Here is a 27,740-nt window from a genome sequence, read left to right as displayed (position 1 = left end):
TGGATTTCTCCATTACTTTGGAAAGAGTAGAGGTAAGTGCAATGAGATGATAATTGAATGGGCAGTATTTGTCACTCTTTTTAGGAACTGGCTGGATATGAATAAATTTCTAAGCAGAAGGAAAAATAACAGTGGAACAAGAAAGCGTGAAAAGGTGACAAAGAATAGGAGCACAGATTTAGAGAAAAAGTGGAGAAATACCTGGAGCTTTCTTGACATCAAGATTGTTCAGAATTCTTCTAACAACCTTCTGTTAGAAGGTTAGAGGAGGTACTGAGTGAAGTGCACTGGGTATGGTAGGAGGTGATTTACCAAGACTGTCAAATACAAGAGTTAAAAACAAGGCGCCTCCGTAGCCAGGTGGGCAGGAGCAGCAGTGCATAGCAGCACACTGCTTCTTGATTAGACTGGGGTTCGAGCCCATGACCACCAAATACGGAGGATGCGGAAAGGTCAGGGAATGACCACCACATATCCCTGGAGCAATATGGTCTTAGTTGCTAATGCTCCTAAAAACCAAACAACAAACAGTTAACTGTTTGTAACAATCAGTTAAAAACAAAAGGAGGATGCTAGTAAATCAGCTTTATCTTTGGAGGAGGTAACAGAACCATCAGGTTTTAGCAGAGGTGGGAGGACAAAAGTTGCAGTCAAGAATGTCGGAAAGAGACCAGAATGATCATTAATCATTTGGACAAGAAGCAAGCATTTTATTCTTAGCCTGTTGAAAATCAAGTTTGGATTTATCACTAATTGCTTTAGACAGAAAAGGAACCTGGAGATGTGGATGCTAACCAATTAAGATATGCAATATTCTTATCTTGAACAGCCTTAAACACAATATAAGAAAACCAAAGGTTTAGGTAAAGAACAAGGTTTTAAGGTGGAATGTAGATCTTGTTATTCATGGATTAATCTTAAGTTCTGGAAAATAATGACAAAAAAAAAAAAAAAAAGTTTAAAATACCTTATTTTAATGGAACTTATCCCCTTAACTGTTTCCATTTGATTAGAATAAAAATGGAATATAGAAAGGATTACGAGTATTAAAACTATTTAAAATGAAATCCCATAAAGTAAAGTGCACATTTCTCCAGTTACAAAGACTTGCTCCATCATAAAAAATATATTGTAAAACCAAGAATTCAAATGTCATCTTCAGTTGATTCATTCTCTTATTTCTCACAAATTGAAGATGACATTTAAAAGTTTGTTATTTGAACTCTTGGTTCTTTGATATATTTTGTTAGAATGTCTATGCAGCGAACATTGGAGAAAAGTGCACTTTCCTCTGGGATTTCATTTTAATGCTCAATAATCCTTCCTAATTAATTTTTATTGTAATCAAATGCGAACAGTTAAGGAGGCAAGTTCATTAAAATAAGGTATTCTAAATCTTTCCTTTTTTGATGGAATGTAGAATACACTATTTTGTTCCTATAAAAATAATTTCACTGACATAATATGAGCAGTGTTTGGAGACTAGGCACCTGCGAGGTGATCAGATTGAGGTATATAAGGTTTGAGCAGGCTCAATGCTGATGGAATTCTTCCTCTTGCTCAGATTATGAGCCTGAGGGGACAAAATCAAATTGAAGAAAGGCAGTTGTAGAATAGATGTGCAGAAATTTGTCTTCAGCCAGCAGGTAGTTGATTGCTGGAACAAACTTCCATCTGTCATTGTGGAAGTTGACAGCATAAATAAATTCAAGGAAGAACTGAACAAACTTTTGGAGTGAATGGATGGGTGAAATGGGAAGGTTTTTTTTGGCTGATGCTGTATAACCTTGTTTTCTTGCATCATATGGGTTACTGAATCTTGCTATGATGCACATCAACCTTAAAAGTATGAGTGTAACAGGTTATGATAAGCATAATAAACTGTTACAATCATAATACATGATGAAGAGATGGGGTTTGCTGGAGCTTTGCTCTGGAGAGACTAAACAGAGCATCTTTGTTCATAAAGATATCTTCAATATTACATTTTTGCTCCCTATTTTCTAAACTGCATGTTTTTGTTTTTCCACAAAACAAAAATGTACATAAGAGCTTTCAATATTCTAAGGTAGGGGAAAAACAGTGAATGTTTATTACACTCAGATATAAAAGTAACAATTAACAAAAACGTAAGACTTTTCCAATTTCCCTAATAAAGCTTGGATAATATTTTGTTTTTAAAAAGGACAGTGTTTAGAGGTGAGGTGCCACTGGTGGTTCCCCACAACTGCTCTTTAAAAAGTACAATGAACAAATTGTATTATTCTGAATATATAAAATCATAACACACACACACACACACACACACACACACACACACACACACACACACACACACACACACACACACACACACACACAAGATAAATTAAGTGTTTAAAGGGACTAATTTTTTTTGTTACATTTTTTTGCAGTTTCTCAGTAAAAGTTGAGACAAACCTATACAAAATGATCCAATTTTTAGGCATAATACTACACACATGGTGAAAATTTATCCAACTTCTTAATAATCTTCATAATCTCAAAAGAAAAGGAAAGAAAAAGTAAATTCCAGAAATGTATTTGTGCATTCTTCTGCAGCTTGGAAGATATGTTAATGTTAAGTCTTGGAAGATTTAACAAATCTTCAAGGATATTCTTAAAGTACAATACCCTGGAAGATATTGTAGTTTAAGTTAATGCATTTATGCAACTTTAGCTTAAGTATAATCTCATAAATGCCTAATGTTAATGGGGTATTCTGTTACACAACCTTCTTAGGAATGGCTGCATTCTCCAAGCTGTACATAAAATGTATGAGAGGAGAAAAGAGTTGGGGGAGGTGGGGAAGAAAGAAAGAAAAACTTCAACATACAAGTAAACCCAGTACCTCAATACAGGCTGGAACCCTTTCTGTTTAGCAGAGTGAAATAATTATGATAAGAAGTGGCCAGTTTATTAGATAAACTAACCTAAGAAAAAGTTACGTCACTAAAACAGCTTCAAGTTATTAAGAGTGTGGGCTCTACAAGGTACTGAAAGCATTCCACAGAGATCCTGGTCTCTAACCACAATGAATGCATTCCACAGGTAACTCAGACAGTAACAGATCTCTGCCACAAACAGTTTGTGCCACATCATGAAGATGTGCAATCAGGTCGAAATCAGTGATGTAGCAGGCAAGTAAAGTGTGGTTAAGTCATCCTGATGATACTAGAACTTTCCTTGAATAATCTGTGCCTTGTGATGTGGTGTATTATCCTGCTGGAAGTAAGTGTCACTAGATGGATAATATGTGGACATAAAGGAATGCAACTGGTTAACAAAATGTTCAAGTAGGCTGTAGCATTCAGATGTTATTTCACTGGTATCAGGGAACCAAATGTGTGCTACAGAAACTCTCCTCACACTATCACACTTCCACCACCGGCCTGCAATGTTGATAACTAACATGATGGATTTACTGATTTCATAGTGTCAATGTTTGGCCTAGTTCTACCATCAGCAAGAAACAATTGGCCCTGGAATTTGTTAGACCAGGTAAACTTTTTTCACTTCAAACCTGCAATGTCAGTGCTTCTTGCACCCAATGTACCCATAGCTGCTTGTTTTTAGCTGATAAGGTTAGCTGCTGGTATATTCAGTGTTCTTTTATACACCTCCAACACACACTGTTGTGCTGTGCTGTCAACTGTCCAATTTTAGTCTGGCCACCCCTCTCAGCCACTCACATCAACAAGCTGTCTTCAGCCACAGCTTGGATTGTTACCGGTTGTTGGCCTGCTTTTAGTACACTTAGATGATGGCATGCATGAAATGCTCAATAGGGCAGCAGTGTCAGTAATGAACTTAATATTTTTGCCAGCACTAGCTACCATACCACTATCAGAGTTACTTAAGTTGCACTGTTGGCCCATTCTCTTGCTAAATTGTGTACACACACTTGTAACAGGTTTGCCTTGGTTTTGTTTAACCTACAAATATTAGATTTCCAACAACATTCAAACGAACAGCTTTTCAATTAATAAAACTCAGTACAGACAGGTTCCAAGAAACAAGCTGAGAAAAATACAAAAATAATCCACAGGTTCAGAGACTGCACCCCTTCCTCCCACAACTAAGCTTTCTCAGAAGACAGTACTTCTTTAAATTCAATAAACGCTTGTTCTTAGTGTAGAGTTCTCCAGTTTATGCACAAGCTGGAGAGCTGACACTTCTGTTATAGGCTGATCGCATGATTGACCACAAAAACACATTAACAAGAAAAGTAACTCAATACACAAAGAATAAACTTACATTTTGTAAATTTCAAAAAAAAAAAAAAAAAAAAAAGTCATGAAACTTTGCTTTCATAGATTCATATAAATATATATGCTATGCTGAACCCTTAGGTAATTTTACCCTGTTGAACTTAATTGGCCACAGCAAACTAATTCTGCTGCTAGCTCAATTCTAATTTTAAATAACACTTAAGAAAATAACAGCAGTCTTCGCAAACACTTTCATCCCTTTTAAGCTCGAAAGGAAAAAATGCAGTTTATTTCCTTTACTTTAGTTGCTGTTCACTTGTGGTCCACTTTGACAGCCTTTAAACATAAGCTCCCCCCCCCCTTTTAAATATCTGAGGCAAAACTTTATTGGTTCTTTTAACTTGAAAGAGCTTCATGCTTTCACTGTATCCAGTTCATTCAAATGTATTCCAACAATGGGCAAAATAAAAATAAAAAATTAAATAAATAAATAAAAATAAGCATTCTTCCAAATTATACTGCTGCAATATAAATTTGAAACTCAGAAATTTAACAGCACTACAATTCATTTTTTGAAAAGGCCATATTCCATTTAATATAATCAAATGAACTTAGAAATACATATTAAAACAAGTCTTTAGAATTATCCCACAAGGTAGTCGCTCATTACCCGAGGATTCATAGCTGTTTTATCCCTAGCGACAAGTGTTCATCTTCTAAATTTTTTTAATTGACATTATATATTGGCTTTTAGTTGTCAAAATTTATTTATTTCACCTTTATAATACTCATTTTATTTCCCCAGCCCTTTCTTGGCGCGCGCACACACACTAGACTCTTGATTTTCCAGGATAGTCAAAAACAAATCCTGGATAACCGATTTCCCAGTTAATCCAAAAATACAAACGTCCCCAACATACGTAAGAGATACGTTCCAAGGCTTCTTACTTCGTCGAGTTTTATGTAACTCGGGAATGACTAATAACATATGGCTACTATATTATTATTGACAAATCTGAATTCCGCACGATACTTGTTATTGTTTGGCCATTTTGTTACATCCTTATTATAATGATTTCTTAGAGATGCACAGTTTTCAAACTTTTGAATAATTTCAAGTTTGTTTAACTGAAAACACAACTCTTTTGCATTTACCCATCATTTTCGTGATTTCTAAACAAAAAAAAAAAAAAAAAAAAAAAATTTTTTTTACTGTAAAAAAAATTCCGACATACCTGATATAAATAACGAAAGAAAATGTCCTTTTGCGCTGCAACAGAACACAACAACCGATGCAATGCACTAAAACAAACTAAACATTTGGGTTTTTTTTTTTCTCTTTTTTTTTTTTTGAGCAGCGGGTGTGAAGACAGCAGGGGATTGCAAGATAATTGGTACACTAATCTCCCAATGACAACTTATAATGCGCTTGTAGCTTATTTATGACTTGCAAAATATCTGTTTATACTTATTCTAGTTATTACTTGAATTTTTTGATTTCTAGTTGATTTTTTATTTATTATTATTTTTTTAAATTTGGAGTCTTGAAGTGTCCCGGTTAATCGAGAGTCTGCTGTATACATATATTTTTTTACTTTTAATAGTGTACATTGCTGTTAAAATGCCCAAAATATTACAAAGAAAATCCATTTATAGAAAATTAAAATCAAGGGTATATACACAAAAATTTAAAGAACAAGGCATACAAAAATAAAAACAATTAAAATACTATGTGTCTGTGAAAAAAGCCAAACACCAATCACACTGTGATACATAAAGATTCTACTGGATGAGAGAGAGAGAGAGAGAGAGAGAGAGAGAGAGAGAGAGAGAGAGAGAGAGAGAGAGAGAGAGAGAGAGAGAGAGAGAGAGAGAGAGAGAGAGAGAGAGAGAGACTACAATATGATTATTACATAAAAAGTTTACAGCACTTTGTGGAGAAGTTTATTCACAGCAGAAGTTTTATATATCATAGAAATGCGGCTGGTATTATACTGAATATCACAAATGAAACATTCTTCCCTTCCATTGTGATGTTTTTTATAAGTTGAATCACAATTTTATTATATCCTTGTAATAGTTTTCATATGCTGCCTTAGTTTAGATACGTATATATCCATGTGACAGTCTAGTTTCTTACAGTTAAATATTAAACAATTTCTTAGAGTAAATTAACTAAAAATACAGCCTTTTCAAAATGCTGCATTTTTAGTTAATTACTTTACAATTTTGAGCCACCCTCATACAGCAATCATCCATAATATTAAAAAACAATACTGTTCCAATTTCCTGTATTCTCCTATATTTTAAACAAAAAGTAGCGGTTTTAATTTTTTCTTTTTTATGAAATGCCAGTAAAATGAGATTACAATTTCAAAACATTCATCAACAAAGTAAGAAAGACAGCGTGGTTATTATCTATATTAAGAATGTATTAAAGAAAACTGCCAATTTAAAATTACACTTACTCAAACATAAATAGACAAATGAAGCCTACAGTGATGCCAAGTTGCACCATCAGAATGGCATACACCTTACGAATGAAACCTGAGAGGGAGGAAAAAAAAAAGTTATTTTAAATTGTGGTATTTATATTTTAAAGCAAAGTTACTCATATACAAACAGTAAAAACAATATAAACAACTGAAATAGCAAATCCATTAAGAGATACAATGATTATTTTATATATGATTAAAAAGTTGGAGATTAGGCACCTGCGAGGTGATCTGATTGAGATGTACGAGACCTTGAATGGTTTGAGCAAGCTCAATGCTGATGGGATTCTTCCTCTTGCTCAAATTACACACTGAGGAGGCATAAATTCAAATTGAGGAAAGCCAGTTGTAGAACAGATGTGCAGAAGTTTGCCTTTGGCCAGCAGGAGGTTGATAGCAGGAACAAACTTTCATCTGTCATTGTGGAAGTTGATAGCTTAAATAAATTCAAGGAAGAACTGGACAAACTTTAGAAGCAAATGGATGGGTGAGATGGGAAATGTTTTTTTTTTTTTTTTTTTGCTGATGTTGTACAAGCTTAAACGTTTTTAAGTTTAAAGCTTAGTTTAAATGTGCTAAGGCTGTTGAAGAGAAGAATACTGCATATCATAATTGGCTTGTCTCCATTCTTCAGTTTCATTTTCTGCCTAAACCAGAGCATGCAACAACTTGCTCCTTGAGGTTGTCACATACACTCTCTCAGATATGCCAGACAAGCTGTACTTGCTACCTGGGAGTCTAAAATGCTGATGGAACTGATATTCGGGTGACACTCAAGTCAAGTGCACCCAATTTCGGCAAAGTACGGACAGTCTGTGACAGCCAAATCCTCTGCTTGCACCTTCACGATGGTGGGACTGTTAGTAATCGTGGGTATAACCCCCATGCACAAGCACACTGTGGGTGACCACCCAGGTGTGAACCAACATAAGCAGGGGTCCACACCACATGGAGGAATGCTGTCCCTCTGTATTGCCAGGCAATACTAGGTGATAGATGACTCATCAACCGGTGCAATACCACCAATTTGCTTATTGGAGATTTGAAATCGTGGAACCTATGTTTAGTCTCCAGAGCTAAGTTCCGGTCAACACTTCCCCATCATGCAGTATGACTGATGACTTGAGGTTATGATGGACATCATGGCAAGATCCAATCTTCCTTACATTTTGAAGGTACAGCTCTAAAACAGTGTTTGCAGGCCGGCAGCTAGTTAGTACACCAGACCGAACCTATTGGTAACTCTTTAGGAAGCTTCCGGATCAGCTAGTGCATAATCTTGCTACCTCTACCAAATAGTGACTGGAGGGAGTCCAAGTACGTAGTGTGTATGCAAGGGGGGGGGGCATTGTCGAGGCCACGTTATGTCAAAGTTCTGGGTATATTCTTACCATGTGTATGCCATATCCAAAAATTTCATTATTTCATACAGCACGTCTCCCCTCCCCCTCTTTACTTTTTCTTACTAATGAATAACACCACGAATTAAACTAATGGAGTAAGCTTATTTGCGAAGAGATCTAAACCTCCCAAACACTTCCTAGTTCATTTCACAAATATACATGGTCTCAATTCTAATCTCAATGATGTTCATTTCCACTTGCAGTCTGCCAAACCCATGTACTTAATACCATACTGTTCCAATTTGTACTGTTGTGCATGGAAGACTACTGTACAAATTGGAGCAGTATGGTATTAAGGGTAAGTTGCTGCAATGGATAAAAGGGTGGTTGAGTAGGAGAAGACAGAGAGTGGTAATCAATGGATGCTTCTCTTCGTGGACTAATGTTATTAGTCGAGTCCCCCAGGGTTCGTTGTTGGGTCCACTGTTTTGTATAATTATCAATGATGGTATATCAGGCTTTAATGTCAAAGTTTGCAGATGATACAAAGGTTTGCAGGGTTGTTAATGACAGTAATGGCAGTGTGCTACTGCAACAGGATCTAGAAAATTTGGGCAGATGGGCCGAGAAGTGGCAACTGAAGTTTAACATTAAAAAAATGTAAAGTACTGCATATGGGTAGCAGTAACCCCAGAGTAACTTACCAACTGTGCTACTACACTATGGGTAATAGAGAATGAAAAGGAGCTGGGAATAATTGTGCAGTCAGATACGAAGTTTTTTGAGCAGTGCAGACAGGCAGCAAAAGTAGTTCATGGTGTATTGTCAATGATATATACAGAAATTTTGCTAGTAGGGAAAAGGAGGTGATTATCCCTTTGTATAAGGCAATGGCCAGGCCATGCCTTGAGTACTGCATACTCAGAGATAAATGTTTAGTTTTGTAAGAACCACAGTCACATTGTTCTTAGCCAGAAACTCATATATTCAAGCTAGCATAAGTATGCCTAGTCATCAAAAGTCAAGGAGAATTTTTTTTTTTTTGAGTGATGAGATTGCACATCCAGGATTTATTCTACTGAGCAAACTGTCAGCAAGCATTACTATAAGGAAGTTAACTAACAGGTACTGGAAGTTCCATGAGATGTCTCTAAACAATGGCATGCTTAAGATTGAGCAATACTTTCACCAGTCTAAACATGTGGCAACTGCCAGCCACGAGTAATAATAATAATGTAGTGTCCTTTTCCCTCTGTAGTAGTAGTGGCATGTGATGCAAGAAAGCAAGTGTATGAGCTTATGCAGCACCAGCCAAAAAAAAAAAAAAAAAAAAAAATCACACCATTCCCTCCAAATGCCTGTCCAGTTCCTCCTTAAATTTATTCAACCTATCAACTTTCACGACAGATGGAAGTTTGTTCCAGCAATTTTCCTAAATTGGCTAAAGGCAAATTTCCGCACATCTATTCTACATCTGTCTTTTCTTAATTTGAATTTATGCCCCCTTAGGTTCGTAATCTGAACAAGTGGAAGGATCCCATCAGAATTCAGCATGCTGAACCCATTCAAGGCCTTATACACCTCAATCAGATCACCGCGCAGGTGCCTAGTCTCCAGCCACTGCAATTTGCAGAACTTAAGCCTCTCTTGGTAAGAGGATCCCTTCATTCCCCTCACCAATCTTGTTGCCCTTCTCTGTACACGCCCAAGTAAATCTACATCCTTCCTAAAATGAGGCCTCCAGACCTGTACACAGTACTCAAGGCGTGGCCTGACCATTGCATTATACAGAGGGGCAATTACCTCCTTCTCCCTGCCAGCAAAATTCCTATATATCATTGACAAAACCCCATGACCTGCCCTGGCAGCCTGTCTGCATTGCTCAGAAAACTTCATATCTGACTGCACAATTACTCTCAGGTCTTTTTCATTTTCTACCACCTTAAGCGTAGTACCACACAGTTCGTACGTTTCTCTGGGGTTACTTCTACCCATATGCAGTACTTTGCATTTGTCAAGGTTAAACTTCAGTTGCCACTTCTTAGCCCATCTGCCCAAATTATCTAGATCCTGTTGCAGTAGCACACTGCCATTACTGTCATTAACAACCCTTCCAACCTTTGTATCATCTGCAAACTTCGACATTACGCCTGATATACCTTCATCAATATCATTGATAAATATACAAAACAACAGTGGACCTAACACCGAACCCTGTGGGACTCCACTAATAACATTAGTCCACGAAGAGCAGCACACATTGATTACCACCCTCTGTCTTCTCCCACTTAACCATCCTTTTATCCATTGTAGCAACTTACCCTTAATACCATTCTGCTCCAATTTGTACAATAGTCTTTCATGCGCAACAGTGTCAAAAGCTTTCCTGAAATCCAAATATATGATATCAAAATTATTTTTTGCATTCAGTTCCTTTGTAACCACATCATAATATTCTATCAAATTTGTCAGACAAGACTTTCCCTTAACAAACCCATGCTGTCTGAATTATTGCTGCAGTCTTGTCTAGATGATCCTGCAATGCATCTTTAACCAGTGACTCCATTATTTTACCTGCAACAGAAGTTAAACTAACTGGTCTGTAATTACTCATGTCACCCTTCAATCCCCCTTTGTGAATTGGGGATACATTTGCACATCTCCAGTCCGTGGGAACCTCCCCCTGAGTCTAAGGATGCTCTCATAATTATGGCTAAGGGTTTGCTTAGTTGCTTTGCCGCCTCCTTTAATATAACTGGATAGATCTCATCCACCCCAGGTGCCTTTCTTATGTTTAATGTCAACAATTTCTTCTCCACTTTGCTTTCAGTTATTACAAAATCATTAAGTATCCTGCTACAATTTGATAACCTTGTGGCATTTTCAAACCTTAACTCATGTGTGAATGTAGATGCAAAATACTCATTCAGTTTGTTTGCTATCTGAGCAGGATCATCAACAGTTGAACCATCGATGTCAAGTGGACCAATCAGATTCATCCCCTTCCTTTTAGAGTTTATATAAGTAAAGAAATCCTTGCTGTTTTTCTTAGCATCTTTTGCCAAGGATTTCTCGTAATCTGCCTTCGCCTGCCTAACCTCCTTTGTGACCTGATTACAGACTAGCTTATATCTGCCATAGGCTTCTGAGTCGCTTGATAATTTATATGCATCCCATGCATTTTTCTTCTCTGTTACGAGTCTCATTAAGTTCATTAGATAACCATTTAGGCCTAAACCTTGAACAATATTCAAGGTTCACTGTTTATTCTATCTGTGTTTCACCACCATACAATCTGAGACAATAACAGGAAGTAATGAAGCCTGCATAGGCTAGCAACTCGGTGGAATAATTTCTAAATCTACATGGAGTTTATGACCCAATGATTTTAGGCTATTCTAAGGAACAGGCTAAAGAAAGTGCTACTTACTATTATATTGGCATACCTAATAAATTAGCTACTTGTGTATACTGAGTACCTTTTTAATATTATTTTTATTTGCCTATGCCCAATGTTGATGACCCTAAGATAGATTTGAAACAAGATTTGATAATGAAACCTGCTTAAACAACACATACACATAAACAAATAAAATATTATATTACACAAAACATATTCAAATAACTGTCCTGATTTGCCATTATCATTATTAGTGTGAAATGGATACAATCTGTTAATTATGAAAATATAGCTGACTTTAGTTTCTGTACAAAGCTAACTAATCTGAACAGAAATGGTTATTAATTAAAGATGATCCAGCATGTAATAGTAACAAAACAGATTGTCCTATCAAGTTACCTTATGCTAAAAGTGAAATGAATAATAAACAAGAACATCACTGTTTATTCTATCAATCCCTCTCAAAACGATATCTGTTAGTAATAAATATTACTTAGCACAATTAAACTAATTATAAATTTCATGAATTATGGATCAGTATTGTGAACCATAAAACTTTAATTCCACAAACCATTTCCTAATTAGTATTTTTCTTTTATAAATATATATATATAAAATCATACAAATATTTAAATCATGTTGAAATAGTTGGAAACTGAATATATCATAAAATAAAAAGGAGGGTACAGCATACATTAGAGGCAGCAAAAAGCATATTCCTCTATATGATGCTTTAAATATAACTATATAAATTAGAATAAGGATTAAAATAAAAATAAAATAATGCCAGCAGTACGGCAAGACCAGAGCGAAAAAGGAAGTTAAACCTAAATTAATTCAAATCAAGCAGGGAGGGAAGAGGGGTAACAAGAGTAAAAATATTGCAGCAGAAACTCTAAATTAATTTAGAAAATCTATATGTACGAATAATAATTCTTTGTAATTTAAAAGCCAATTAAATAGAAATTTAACGGTGACCCCTCTGATGGGCACCAGGTCCAAATTTATGTGAAATATCACCAAACAGAGATATAGACCACTACAATAGAACAAAAGTAAACCAAAATAAAAAATAGACTGACCATTATGCCCCATCTCGACAGAGGACCACAAGGCCAATAATGGTCAGAGAATCACTGCACTTAAAACACTAGACAAATTGCCTCAAAGGAGAATCGATCCAAAGTTCAGTCTGCCACACCGATCCTCAGATCGAACCGCCAATGCAGGGAATTGAACAGTGGTAGTCCTGATGCAGCGAAAATCAAAAATAGAAGAGAAACGAGCACTCCAGTGCAAATTATTATTATTATTAGCCATATGGTGCAAGGATGCCTGAGGCTTATGCTGCACCCCTGAGAGAGAGAGAGAGAGAGAAAATGAACAAGGGTCAGAAGTAGAAAGGAATTACCAAGAAAGAGAAGAATGATGATATCCAGCTCAGGACCCTGGGTGTGCCAAGCCCATACTCACAAGATGTGAACCCCCCACCCTGGGGTTCTCCATACCTTAATAAAATGTTAGCATTAGTAGGGGCATATGATGCAAGAAAGCAAGCTTATGCAGCATCAGCCAAAAAAATCAACCCTTCCACTTCACTCCTCCGTTCGTTCGAAATACCTGTCCAGCTGAGCCTTAAATTTATTTAGGCTATCAACTTCCACGACAAGGGATGGAAGTCTGTTCCACCAACCAACTACCCGCTGGCTAAAGGCAAGTTTCCGCACATCTATCCTACAACTGTCTTTCCTCAATTTGAATTTATGCCCTCTCAGGTGATTATTCTGAGCAAGAGGCAGCATCCCATCAGCATTGAGCATGCTCAAACCATTCAAGGCTTTATACACCTCTATCAGATCACCTTGCCAGTGCCTAGTCTCCAGACACTAATTTGCAAAACTTAAGCCTTTCTTTGTAAGAGCAACCCTTTGTTCCGTTCACTAACCTTGTTGCCCTTCTCTGTACTCGTTCCAGCAGCTCTACATCCTTCTTGAAATGAGGCCTCCAGACCTGTATACAGTACTCAAGGTGTGGCATGACCATTGCCTTATACAAGGGAATAATCACCTCCCTATCCCTGCTAGAAAAATTCCTGCATATCATTGATAAGACACCATGAGCTACTCTTGCAGCCCATCTTCACTGCTCAGAGAACTTCATATCTGCCTGCACAATAACCCCCAGGTCCTTTTCATTCTCTACCACTGTCAGTGTAGTACCACAGAGTTGATACATTGCTCTGGGGTTGCTGTTTCCCATATGTAGTACTTTACATTTGTCAATGTTAAACTTCATTTGCCACCTCTCAGCCCATCTGCTCAACCTTTCCAGATCCTGTTGCAGCAGCATAGCGTCAGTAGTGTCCTTAACAGCACCTGCCAACCTTTGTATCGTCTGAAAACTTGGACATTAAGCTTGATATACCATCATCAATATTATTTATAAATACAGAAAACAACAATGGACCCAACCCTGAGGGACTCCACTAATAACATTAGTTCACGATGAGCAGTGTCCATTAATTACCACTCTGTCTTCTGCCACTCAACCATCCCTTTATCCGTAGCAACAATTTGCCACCAATGCCACACTGCTCCAATTTGTGCAGCAGTCTTCCATGTGCAACAGTATCAAAAGCCTTTCTAAATTCCAAATATATAATATCAAAGTTATTCCCTGTATCCAATTCTTTTGTGACTACATCATAGTATCCAATCAAATTGGTCAGGCAAGACCTTCCCTTAAAAAAACCATGCTGTGTCTGAGCTATAATTGAATTCTTGTCAAGATGATCCTGCAGTGCTTCTTTAACCAGTGCTTCCATTAATTTTCTTGGAACAGAAGTTAAACTCACAGGTCTATAATTACATGTGTCAGCCTTTGATCCTCCATTGTGAATTGGGGTTACATTGGCACATCTCCAATCTGTGGGTATCTCCCCTGAGTCCAAGGAAGCTCTCATACGTAGTGTGGCTTTGCTCTCATACACAAAGCCACACTACTGACGAAAGTAATCTTAACCCGTTTATATAAACGAAAAATGAACTATGGATGGCAGCACAGGTGCAGCTTTAGCAATTCGCCCACTACTATCATGTGATATAATCATACAAATATTTAAATAATGTTGAAATAGTTGGAAACAGAATATATCATAAAATAAAAAGGAGGGTACAGCATACATTAGAGGCAGAAAAAAAGCATATTCCTCTACATGATGCTTGAAATATAACTATATAAATTAGAATAAGGATTAAAATAAAAATAAAAAAACAATTTCGTACATTTAGATTTTCTAAACTAATTTAGAGTTTCTGCTGCAATATTTTTACTCTTGTTACCCCCCTTCCCTCATTGCTTGATTTGAATTAATTTAGGTTTAATTTCCTTTTTCGCTCTGGTCTTGCTGTACTGCTGGCATTATTTTATTTTTATTTTAATCCTTATTCTAATTTATATAGTTATATTTCAAGCATCATGTAGAGGAATATGCATTTTGCTGCCTCTAATGTATGCCGCACCCTCCTTTTTATTTTATGATATATTCCGTTTCCAACTATTTCAACATTATTTAAATATTTGTATGATTATATCACATGATAGTAGTGGACGAATTGCTAACGCTTCGCCTGTGCTGCCATCCATAGTTCATTTTTCGTTTATATAAACGGGTTAAGATTGCTTTTGTCAGTAGTGTGGCTTTGCACTGGAGTGCTCGTGTCTGTTCTATTTTTGATTTTCGCTGCATAATTCCCTGCATTGGCGGTTCGATCTGAGGATCGGTGTGGCGGTGATCTTTGGATCGATTCTCCTTTGCGGCGATTTGTCTAGCGTTCGAAATGCAGTGATTCTCTGACCATTATTGGCCTTGTGGTCCTCTGTCGAGATGGGGCATAATGGTCAGTCTATTTTTTATTTTGATTTACTTTTGTTCTATTGTAGTGGTTTATATCTCTGTTCGGTGATATTTCACATAAATTTGGACCTGGTGCCTGTCAGAGGGGGCACCATTAAATTTCTATTTAATTGGCTTTTAAATTAAAGAATTATTCGTACATTTAGATTTTCTAAATTAATTTAGAGTTTCTGCTGCAATACTTTTACTCTTGTTACCCCTCTCTTCCCTCCCTGCTTGATTTGAATTAATTTAGGTTTAATTTCCTTTTTCGCTATGGTTTTGCCGTACTTCTGGCATTATTTTTATTATAATTCTTATTCTAATTTATATATATATATATATACTATCATTAAATTATATTAAATAAAGTTAAATTATAATAAAATGAATAAATAATTAAGCATTCATTAGAGGCAGCGACATGCAATTCCTCCATATGAAGCTGAAATACATCCATTATTTTAAATTAAATAAAACATAAGCCAGTAGTATGGCAAAAACTGTAGAGCGAAAATTAACATAAAAATAACCCAAATAAACAATCAAACGAAAAGAAAGAATAGATATAAATAGTAGCCCAGAAACCCTAATATAATTTCGATCTTTAAATCCAATTAACAAAAACTATACAAATTTTAGGATAATGCCAATTAGTTATTAATTTAGCGGTACCCCCCCCCGAGAGGTACCAGTTCCGAAAGACGTGAAATATCACCCAAAGAGGGTTAAAGGAACTACCAAACGATAACAAAATCAAAATAAACTAAAATAAAATAGACTGACCATCATGCCCCATATCGACAGAGGACCACGAGGCCAATAATGGTCATGGAATCGCTGCATTTCAATCGTCATACAAAACATCGCAAAGGCGGAAATATCGAAGAACCAAACCACCCTTCCATTCTCCGATAGATCAACCAATGCAGAGGATTTGCATGGCGGTGGTCCTTATGCAGCGAAAATAAACTATAGAACAGACAGCACTCTAAAGCAGAGCCACACTACTGACATACTGTAAGCTGAATCAGCTTATATTGAAGAAAAAAAAGAAAATAGATGGCGGCACAGGTGTTGCTAAATTAGCATATCGACCATTACTATTAAATTATATTAAATGTTGACAAAAATTAAATTATAATAAAAATTAAAATAATTAAGATAATTAAGCATTCATTAGAGGCAGCAACTTGCAATTCCTCCATATGAAGCCGAAATATATACTATCATTAAATTATATTAAATAAAGTTAAATTATAATAAAATGAATAAATAATTAAGCATTCATTAGAGGCAGCGACATGCAATTCCTCCATATGAAGCTGAAATACATCCATTATTTTAAATTAAATAAAACATAAGCCAGTAGTATGGCAAAAACTGTAGAGCGAAAATTAACATAAAAATAACCCAAATAAACAATCGAACGAAAAGAAAGAATAGATATAAATAGTAGCCCAGAAACCCTAATATAATTTCGATCTTTAAATCCAATTAACAAAAACTATACAAATTTTAGGATAATGCCAATTAGTTATTAATTTAGCGGTACCCCCCCCGAGAGGTACCAGTTCCGAAAGACGTGAAATATCACCCAAAGAGGGTTTGGTTCTTCGATATTTCCGCCTTTGCGATGTTTTGTATGACGATTGAAATGCAGCGATTCCATGACCATTATTGGCCTCGTGGTCCTCTGTCGATATGGGGCATGATGGTCAGTCTATTTTATTTTAGTTTATTTTGATTTTGTTATCGTTTGGTAGTTCCTTTAACCCTCTTTGGGTGATATTTCACGTCTTTCGGAACTGGTACCTCTCGGGGGGGTACCGCTAAATTAATAACTAATTGGCATTATCCTAAAATTTGTATAGTTTTTGTTAATTGGATTTAAAGATCGAAATTATAATAGGGTTTCTGGGCTACTATTTATATCTATTCTTTCTTTTCGTTCGATTGTTTATTTGGGTTATTTTTATGTTAATTTTTGCTCTACAGTTTTTGCCATACTACTGGCTTATGTTTTATTTAATTTAAAATAATGGATATATATATATATATATATATATATATATAGAGAGAGAGAGAGAGAGAGAGAGCCACTTACCCATTCGTATAGCCTTCTCTGAGAAAGCATTCTCAAACGAGTTGAAATTATCAGAAAACTCTGGATCGTAGTATGGGCTTGCCATTTTCAATACAGTAATTAATATTTCTGAAAAATAAAAGTATACAAAAAATAATTAAATCTGTAGCATACAGCAATCTAAATAAAGAATGATTATAAGTAAACTATCATTTCAGAAATCCAAGCACAGAAAACAAGTGAACTGTTGAAATTTGGAATGGACAGTTTCTCAACCATATGGAAATGAAAAGTATGAAAAAAAATAAAATAAATTAGTTTAATAAAGTGAGACAGGGCTAAATTTAGCACTATTCTCCTGTAAAAGTTTATCCATATCAAAAATGTTATACAACCACCATGCGCTTAAATGAATGGTCTCTCTATGGGTTAGATCTCTTGAGAATCTGGGCTAAATACCTACCTAATATTGGTGCACAATAGCCTTAGATGCTGATGTGCCATAAAACTCCTAAAAACCAACCTAAACTCACCTAATACCGTGTTGGGCCACAATTAGATATCTGATATCTAATGGTGGCCACCATTAGATATCTGAAGACATGCATAAAGGATCTGCAGCCTGCAAGGCTTTCCACAGTGTTGGAAAATATGATGGATGCATGTCCCACATGCCTCACTTTCCATTCCAAAACTAAGGTCAGGCAAATTTGGAGGCCAATCAAGATGGTGATATCTTCGCTGTGTTTCTCATACCACTCTTGCACAGTGCGTGCTTGATAACATGACACATTGTCTTGGAAGATCCTGTTTCTGCCTAGGGAAAAATGCAGCATGGCAGGGCGTACATGGTCTCCTAAGAGTTGCCGATAGATCTCACCAGTAAAACATTGGTTCATATGCACATGGGGTCCTAGTTGTTACAAGAAAAACATGCCCCATATTAAGCAACCACCACCACCACCAGCCTAGGTAGTGTGCACCGTGCATGATGTGTCCATGGACGCATGTTATTGTTATTATTAGCCATATGGTGCAAGGAATCCCGAGGCTTATGCTGCACCAGCCAAAAAAAAAAAAAAAAAAAAATCCCCACATTATCGAGAGGGTGTCAGAAGTAGAAGGAAATCACCAAGAAAGCAAGAAAGAGGATACCCTGGGGTAGTTGCTTGCACCACACACGAAGGTGTCCATCAGGGTGTTGCACCAGGTACTGGGACTCATTCCACCAACACACTCATTTCCAGTCTTCCAGTATCCAACCAGCTTGTTGTTGTTGACACCACAGCATTTGTCATCAACAATGATCAGCAGTGAGGGAGTGTCTCTTGGGTATTCTGCTGTAGAACCATATATGCTTGAGTGAGCAGCACATTGTCATTTGGATTACTGTCCTTGCATTCCCCATATTGTACTGCAATGTTAACTGTTTCACAGTGACCTGCTGTTGAGCCCTTACAACAAGCTGCACCCTTTGCTCCCCACAAACATCCACCTTGCATAATCCTTACAATTCTGTTGGTGGGAGGTGGTTTGACACCATTATTTGTACACCTTAACCATGGGCCATGAGCAACTGACAAGCGTGCCATTTCCAATATGGAAAAACCTGACGCACAAGCTTCCACAATCATGCCCTTTTAAAACTCCATGATATCTTTACTATATCCCATAACTGCTACTTGATCACGTTGACTTGCATGACCAGATGCAAATTAATACTGCTCCAGCATAGGAAGCTGTTCAGCTTTTTATACTGTGAGCAATGCAGCATAGGCCATTAAGGGGATGAGGTGGTCATAATTCAGTAATCACTGTCTGCATATTCCCTTGCATTTGACTACTCAGCTATGGTGATCTTCTTGCAACCTCACAACAAATTAGTCTTTCACACTATTATTACATTCAAATGAAGTTTGACAACTAATTCACTAAGATCATGCCAAGAAGGACTTTCTGCTTAAACTGATTCAAAGAAGTGCAACCTCCCTCCTAATACAGTAGACTCAATTAAGAGCACTATCCATCTCACCCTCCCTTCTAATACCCACCTGATCCTGCCCATCAATTGAATCAGATATATCCACTGCAGCAGATTCTACCAACTCACTCTCTTCTGAAAAGTTGAGCAAAAGAAACCTGTTCCATTTTCCTTGTTGCATGAGTATGTCACAGCACATTCCTCACAAAAGCTGTTGTAAGTGGTTCTAAAGGTGTTCCTAGTAGAACCTAAGGGACTATAGCCACCCTATGATCAAAATAATGTTTTTTTATTGCTTCATGATGATTAAAGCTTAATTCCCCATAAAAGTGCTTTAGTCCCACCCCCACTTAAAAAATCCTGGGCCCACCACTGAGTGGTTTGAAATGTTGTAGAAAGAAATAAATTTCATTGATGAGGTCAGAATTTTGAAGAAAACTCCAACAATATTAGCATTAGTAGAGGCATACATTGCAAGAAAGCAAGCTTATGCAGCATCAGCCAAAAAAAAAAAACTCCCATTTCACCCCTCCATTTGGTTCCAAATGCCTGTCCAGCTCAGCCTTAAATTTATTTAGACTATCAATTTCCACAAACAAAAGATGGAAGTCTGTTCCGCCAATCAACTACCCGCTGGCTAAAGGCAAATTTCTGCACATCTACTCTACAGTTGTCTTTCCTCAATTTGAATCTGTGCTCCCTCAGGTTCTTAATCCGAGCAAAAGGAAGAATCCATCAGCATTCAGCTTGCTCAACCCACTCAAGGCCTTATACACCTCAATCAGATCACCTTGCAGGTGCCTATTCTCCAGGTGCTGCAATTTGCAGAACTTAAGGCTTTCTTCGTAAGAGCACCCCTTTGTTCCCCTCACCAATCTTGTTGCCCTTCTTTGTACTCGTTCTAGCAACTCTACATCCTTCCTAAAATGAGGCCTCCAGACCTGTACACAGTACTCTAGGTGTGGCCTGACCATTACTTTGTATAACGAGATAATCACATCCCTGTCAACAAAATTCCTATATATCATTGACAAGACTCCACGACCTGCCCTGGCAGCCCGTCTGCACTGCTCAGCGAACTTCATATTTGACTGCACAATTACCCCAGGTCTTTTTCACTTTCCAATTCTCTAACTGTAGTACCACACAGTTGGTACATTTCTCTTTGGTTATTTGTCAATGTTAAACTTCAGTTGCCTCTTTTCAGCCCATTTGCCCAACTTATCTAGATCCAGTTGGAGTAGCAGTCTGTCTTTACCGTCGTTAACAACCCTGCCAACCTTTGTATCATCTGAAAACTTGGACATTAAACCCGATATAATTTCATCAATATCATTGATAAATATACAAAACAACAATGGGCCCAACACCGAACCCTGGGGAACTCCACTGATAACATTTGTCCACGAAGAGCAGTGTCCATTGATTACCACTCTCTGCCATCTCCCACTCATCCATCCCTTTATCCACTATAGCAACTTACCCTTAATGCCATACCTCTCCAATTTGTACAGCAGTCTTCCATGTGCAACAGTATCAAAAGCTTTCCTGAAATCCAAGTATATGATATCAAAATTATTTTTGGCATATATTTACTTGTTTCAAAATTCTTTCACCTTCGAAATAAAAGCGTGTGAAATTTATCAGCTCAAACTTACTAACATATTTACATAGATACTTTTTTTTTGGCTGATGCGACATAAGCTTGCTTCTTGCATCACATTGCCTCTACTACCACTACTACTTACTAAAAGAGGAAGAACTAGACAAATTCTTGGAGGGTATGGATGCGTGAACTGTTTTTTTTTTTTGGCTGATGCTATATATAAGCTTGCTTTCTTGCATCATTTGCTATTACTACTACTACTAAAAGAGAAAAAAGAAATTCCTATAAACATGGATCCAGAATTATGCTGCACTGCAAAAAGGTTTTCAGACCTTAATCCTTTGGACATACTTGTCGGACCACCTGATGGTATGGTTCATGCAAGTCCAGTTAACACAGAACAACTATCACAACTCGTTCTAGCAACTCTACATCCTTCCTAAAATGAGGCCTCCAGACCTGTACACAGTACTCTAGGTGTGGCCTGACCATTACTTTGTATAACGAGATAATCACATCCCTGTCAACAAAATTCCTATATATCATTGACAAGACTCCACGACCTGCCCTGGCAGCCCGTCTGCACTGCTCAGCGAACTTCATATTTGACTGCACAATTACCCCAGGTCTTTTTCACTTTCCAATTCTCTAACTGTAGTACCACACAGTTGGTACATTTCTCTTTGGTTATTTGTCAATGTTAAACTTCAGTTGCCTCTTTTCAGCCCATTTGCCCAACTTATCTAGATCCAGTTGGAGTAGCAGTCTGTCTTTACCGTCGTTAACAACCCTGCCAACCTTTGTATCATCTGAAAACTTGGACATTAAACCCGATATAATTTCATCAATATCATTGATAAATATACAAAACAACAATGGGCCCAACACCGAACCCTGGGGAACTCCACTGATAACATTTGTCCACGAAGAGCAGTGTCCATTGATTACCACTCTCTGCCATCTCCCACTCATCCATCCCTTTATCCACTATAGCAACTTACCCTTAATGCCATACCTCTCCAATTTGTACAGCAGTCTTCCATGTGCAACAGTATCAAAAGCTTTCCTGAAATCCAAGTATATGATATCAAAATTATTTTTGGCATATATTTACTTTATACAATCTGGCCACAACCAGTGTGGCCAGATTGTATAAAAAGTTGCATACTGGGCTAGAAATAATAGCTCCATGCAAGTAAATTAATGCACTGAACTATATGCTACTTTTTCGAGAAAGCATAATTATTTCATGTACAATTTTACTCTACCAAATATGTTATTTTCAGTTGAAATAAAAAGAAGGTACTCAATCACTGTGCAAAGATATATAGTATATTTTACAATCATAATGAATGCAAAACTTTTATACACTAATATTTTCAATAAGGAATTAAGATGTCTTAACTGATTATTATTCAAGTGCACTTGCACTCTTCAAATCAAGTCATCTGGCATTTCTGAATATCAGTTTATTTTTCTTACAAGATGAACAAAATACACTATGTTATCAAAAGTATTGAGACACCAAGAAAAATTTACTAACAAGAAATGCTGTTGTATGTAGTTAGAGTGAATTTTGTCTGTAAATCCTGAAAAAGTCATACCAGTTTCAGGGGCAGTGGAAGATCTAGCTTACCTACTGAAAATTTTGAAATTAAGCACAAAAGTTATTGTCTGCATCTGTGAACACTCAATATATAATGCTATGAGTAACACCCCTGTTATGGAATAACATATTTTGACATTGCTTCCCTTCTAACTGCAATATTTACTCCAATATTTTCCCATTCATATGTACATTAATTACCCTACCAAAATTATTTGAAAATTCCTCTCAACAGTACAAACAAGATGTAAGCAAAGCAAGAACAGGTTTAAAGGTTGAGCAATAGAAGAGGTTGTATCTTACTTAGCAAAAATAGAAATAATTTATTTACAAAAGTGACTAAAAACACAATTCATAACATAGTGATGGTAACTATGTACCTGACAGAGCCTCTCCAAAATAATGTCCACATGTTAACAGCTAATCAGTGTATTGATGTGGGATTTACTTAAAGATGTAACTAGTGTCAAAGACAAAAGGAAGGGCTTTTTCTTTCCTTAAATGTGATTACAGTAGTCACAAAGTGGTGATTACAGTAATCTCAAAGTTTTTAAATTTATGCAATGAGTTCAACTGATGAAGTTATCAAAAGCTTTTCTAAATGGGAAGCATTCTGGGGTGTAACAGTAGTTACTAAGCTTTTTATATCAATTAAGAGATACTGTTCAAAGCTTAGACCTAAATGGATGTCAGATATACTGTTGGGATTCATGGCAGAGAAGAATGCATGGGATGCATATAAATTATCAGGTGATACAGAAGCCTATACAGCAGGTATAAACTAGTCTGCAATCAGTTCACAAAGGAGATCGGGTAAGCTAAGGCAGATTATGAGAAATCTTTGGCAAAGGATGCAAAGAATTTATTTATGTAATCACTAGAAGACGATGAATCATACCAGCCCATCAGATATGAAAGATTTAATTGTTGATGAACCTGAGCAGGTTCATCAACAATTAAATACCTATTCAGTTTGTTGTTAATCAACAACAAACTGAATAGGTATTTTAAATCTTAATTTACACAAGAGGAACTTTTTAGGGAAGGGTAAGCCACAAGAGTATTAAATTCTAATAGGGAACTGAATGATTTTGTGATAATTGAGAAGAAATCGGTAGAGAAATTGTTGAAGCTAATTGTAAAAAAATACACATGGAATGGATGGGACCTATCCAATTATATTAAGAGAGGCAGCAAAAGAGGTCAGTAAACCTTTAGCCATAATTATGAGAGCAACGTTGGATTCAGGGGAGGTCACTATGGACTGGAAATGTGCAAATATATCCCCAATTCACAGAGGGGGATCAAAGGGTGATATAAGTAATCACAGACCTGTCAGCTTGACTTCTGTGATGGGCAAAATGAAATCACTAGTAAAAGAGTTAATGCAGCACCATCTAGACAGGAATGCATTTATACTGCAGTCACAGCACAAATTTATTAAGGGGCAGTCTTGTCTGACCAATTTGGCTGGATACTATAACACAATGACAAAGAAACTGGATGCAAAAAATTATTTTGACATCATATACTCATATTTCAGAATTGATACTGTTGGATATAAAAGATTGCTATACAAATTGGGGTAGTGCGGCATTAAAGGCAAGTTACTGCTATGGTGAAAAGGATGGCCAAATACAATTATCAATGGGCAGTGCACTTTATGGACAAATGTCATTACTAGAGTTCCCCAGAGTTCAGTGCTGGGCCCATTGTTCTTTTCAGTATTTATTAATGATACTGCTGAAACCCTATCACGCCTAATGTTTAAATTTGCATATAAGGTAAGCAGGGTGGTTAATGATTTTTGTTCTCCAAATTCAGGGTGCTACTGAAACAAGACCTAGATAAATTAGATCAGAGATGTGCTCTCTGGGTAGCAAGGTAGGCAGTGCCTAGCCAGACTAAAATTATAAATATTAATTATTAAATATAAAAAGTAAATGATTTCCAATTCATTATAAACATTAATTTAATGCATGAAATTTAATGTATTATTTAGTAAATGGGTAGATATATTCTAAGGTTAGACAGGCACAATTCCCCGGGGGTGCCTCCGTAGCCAGGTGGGCAGGAGCAGCAGTGTCGTAGCACATGCTTCTTGATTAGACCGGGGTTCGAGCCCGTGCCCACCAAATATGGAGGATGCGGAAAAGTCAGGGAATGACCACCGCATATCCCCGGAGCAATATGGCCTTAGCTGCTAATGCTCCTAAAAACCAAATAACAACAATTTCCCGTGCCTTTCAACCTCAATATATATACTAACGCGTTACATTGTTAAATCACATGCCATGTTAAGCAGCTCCAGATGCATGAAATAGTGTGTTATAAAGGCAGAATAATTCCTGCCTTTGCTTCAGTGTGCCATCGGTCTTTGCAGAGTGAGGAGTGTTACACACGTGTGTTGTTGCATTGTTTGCCTCTAGTGATAGAGCTGATACTTTATTACTTTATTTCAAAATTTATCCCTTTTCAAATATGTACAGCAAGTCTTAAATATTTTTCTAATCTGTCTTATGAAGAAAAGTCTAATGTGATTAAAAGTGGAAGACCAACACCAGAACTGAAACAACTTCAACAGTGTAAAGGGACAAAAATAAGAGCATTTCAAACCGCGTGGTACAGCAAGAAAGCTTGGTTGTGCGGCTGTATTACAACAAATACTCTTTTGTTTCCCATGCTTATTTTCTGTATCCAGTGAAAGTGTGTGGGTAAGAACCGGATATTGTGATTTAAATAGTTTGCCTAATGCATTAAGTAAACATGAAAGATCTGCTGCACATTACAAAAGCCAAATATCATTGAAAACATTTGGATCTACACAAATCAACTTGAACATTGATAAGCTGAAAAAAACTTAAGTGTTGAAATTCACAATAAAAAGGTAAAGGAGAACAGAGACATATTGCAAAAATTAATATTTGCTACTGCTTTTTGATTAAAGAACTTGCTTTTCGCAATAATAATGAAGGCAAATCCTATTTAAATTGTGGAAACTATATTGAGTTACTGAACTACAGTGCAAAATTTGATGAAAAATTGGAAAAATATTTACAGACATCCATTTTTTCTGGTGTTTCTAACAAGATCCAAAATGACTTGTTGAAGCAGTAGGAACAGCTTGTAGAAAATAACATTAAATTGATTGCAAGATTCTCATTCATTGCTACAGAAGTGGATGAAACAACTGACATTTCAAATACAGCTGTGTTCCACAGTTTTAAGATATATATTGGATTCTGAATTAAAGAAGCCTTCATAGGATTTGACGAACTTAAAGACAGAACAGCTACTGGTGTAACAGAATGCATATTTAAAAATTTAGAAAAATACAACCTGTGCTGATAAATTTATAGCACAGACATATGATGGAGCATCGGTAATGGCAACGCATTTAAATGGCGATCAAGCTAAAGTAAGAGAAAAAGCACCACCATTATTATTTACCCATTGCTATGCTTAAAAGTTGGATCTTGTTCTGTCTCAGTCAGCAAAATTCATATCTTAATGCACAATATTTTTCAAGACAACTGAGGGTCTTGTCTTGCCTCATTTTTCAGTCACTCTACAAAACAAATGCAATTTCTTGATGGCACAGCGCAGAAACGCATTCCAAAGGCTGTACCGACGAGATGGGGTTCTAACTCAAAACCAGTACAAACTATTTTATACTACCATAGTGAACCTTTGCGAACTTTTCAACAGCATTAACGGCAATCCTTTTATTGAGGGATTCAGATACCTTAGTGAGGAGCAATGGATTTTATAATTGGTTAATGCAAGATTCAACATACTTTCTTCTTATGGTTTATGATAAAATTTTCATTAAAACTGATACTCTTCAATATTTTACAAACTAAAATTATAGATATTCCATATTGCATTAAAAGAATCAATGAAACAATAAATTTGCTCGAAGAACTGTGCAGACATTTTGATATATATATATAAGAAGTTTGAAGAATGTTGCAAAGAAAATAACTTGATTGAATCAAAATGTCATACAAAACGTCCAATTAAAGAAGAAAGAGAAAGAATATTTTGTCTTATATTGAATGATATCATGAAGCATATGGAAACAAGATACAGTGAGTTTAAAAATTTACAATTTATTTCATTAGTCGATATCAATTTGATTACCTAGTTTTTCAAAAACTAGGTAGTCAAATTGATAAAGATGCATTAGAAAGTTTAGAAAAGGATTATGGCAACATCTTCAATTTAACTCTATCAATAATAGTTGTTTTCTTCAATAATTGAAGAAAACAACATCTTCAATTTAATCCTCAGTTTAACAATGACAAATGCAAAGTAATTCATATGGGTAGCATACCAATGTAATCCCAGGTTAATGTACAAACTGAATGGTACTACACTCAGGATAGTGGAGAATGTAAAAGATAACTGTGCAGTCAGATATGAAATTCTCTGAGCAGTGCACAGATAGGCTGCCTAGACAACTCAGAGTTTTGTCAACAATATATAGCCATTTTGCTAGTAGGGATAAGGAAGGCGATTATCCCATTGTGAAAGGATGGTCAGGCCGCATCTTGAGTACTACATATAGGTATGGAAGCCTCAACTGGATGCTCTTACCAGGAAATGCTTCAGTTCTGGCAATTGCAGTACAGTATATGGAAACAAGAAACCTGTGGGGAGAGCTGAGTGATGTGTAAGGCTCTGAATGGATTGAGTAAGCTAAATGAAGGTGGAATCCTTCCTCTTACTTAGACTATGCACAAGAGGGGTCAAAATTCAAACTAAAGAAGGATGGGTGCAGGACAGATGTGCAAAAATTTGTTTTCAGTCTGCAAGTATTTGATTATCGGAACAAACTTCCATCTGGTGTTGTAGAAGTAAGTAGTTTGAATAAATTCAAGGAAGAAATAGACAAACTGCTCAAACTGTTTGAGCAGTTAAAATGCACTTTTTTTTGTTGTTGTAAGCTAATGCTATATAAGCTTGCTTACTTGCATCAATTTCCACTACTAATATTAATCAATGACTTTTTTTTTCTACTTTCCTAAATATAGTCAAAACTTTTACAGCAATATCTCAATTTTTTTATGGTTTTCATAGAGTGATTGAGTGCAAGA

At 36.4% G+C, this 27,740-nt stretch overlaps 1 protein-coding gene across 2 annotated transcripts in view; it reads right to left on the bottom strand.

The window, feature by feature from the left end:
- LOC150083628 (protein lifeguard 1-like) overlaps positions 1-27,740 on the bottom strand; it is a 144,950-nt gene that overhangs the window by 95,035 nt on the left and 22,175 nt on the right. For both annotated transcript variants that reach the window (XM_090377398.1, XM_090377397.1), the window contains exons 2-3: positions 17,470-17,577; positions 6,698-6,776 (exon numbers count right to left, since the gene is read on the bottom strand). In XM_090377398.1, the coding sequence (XP_090233524.1) occupies positions 6,698-6,776; positions 17,470-17,554 (164 nt within the window). In that variant the 5' untranslated portion in view covers positions 17,555-17,577. The remainder of the gene's footprint in view (positions 1-6,697; positions 6,777-17,469; positions 17,578-27,740) is intronic.

The sequence above is a fragment of the Mastigoproctus giganteus genome, chromosome 7, assembly GCF_048544385.1.
Source record: "Mastigoproctus giganteus isolate SK-2022 chromosome 7, ASM4854438v1, whole genome shotgun sequence".
Taxonomy (NCBI): Eukaryota; Metazoa; Arthropoda; class Arachnida; order Uropygi; family Thelyphonidae; genus Mastigoproctus; species Mastigoproctus giganteus.
The sequence above is the reverse complement of the archived record's forward strand: the minus strand, read 5'-3'. Positions and strand labels throughout refer to the sequence as shown.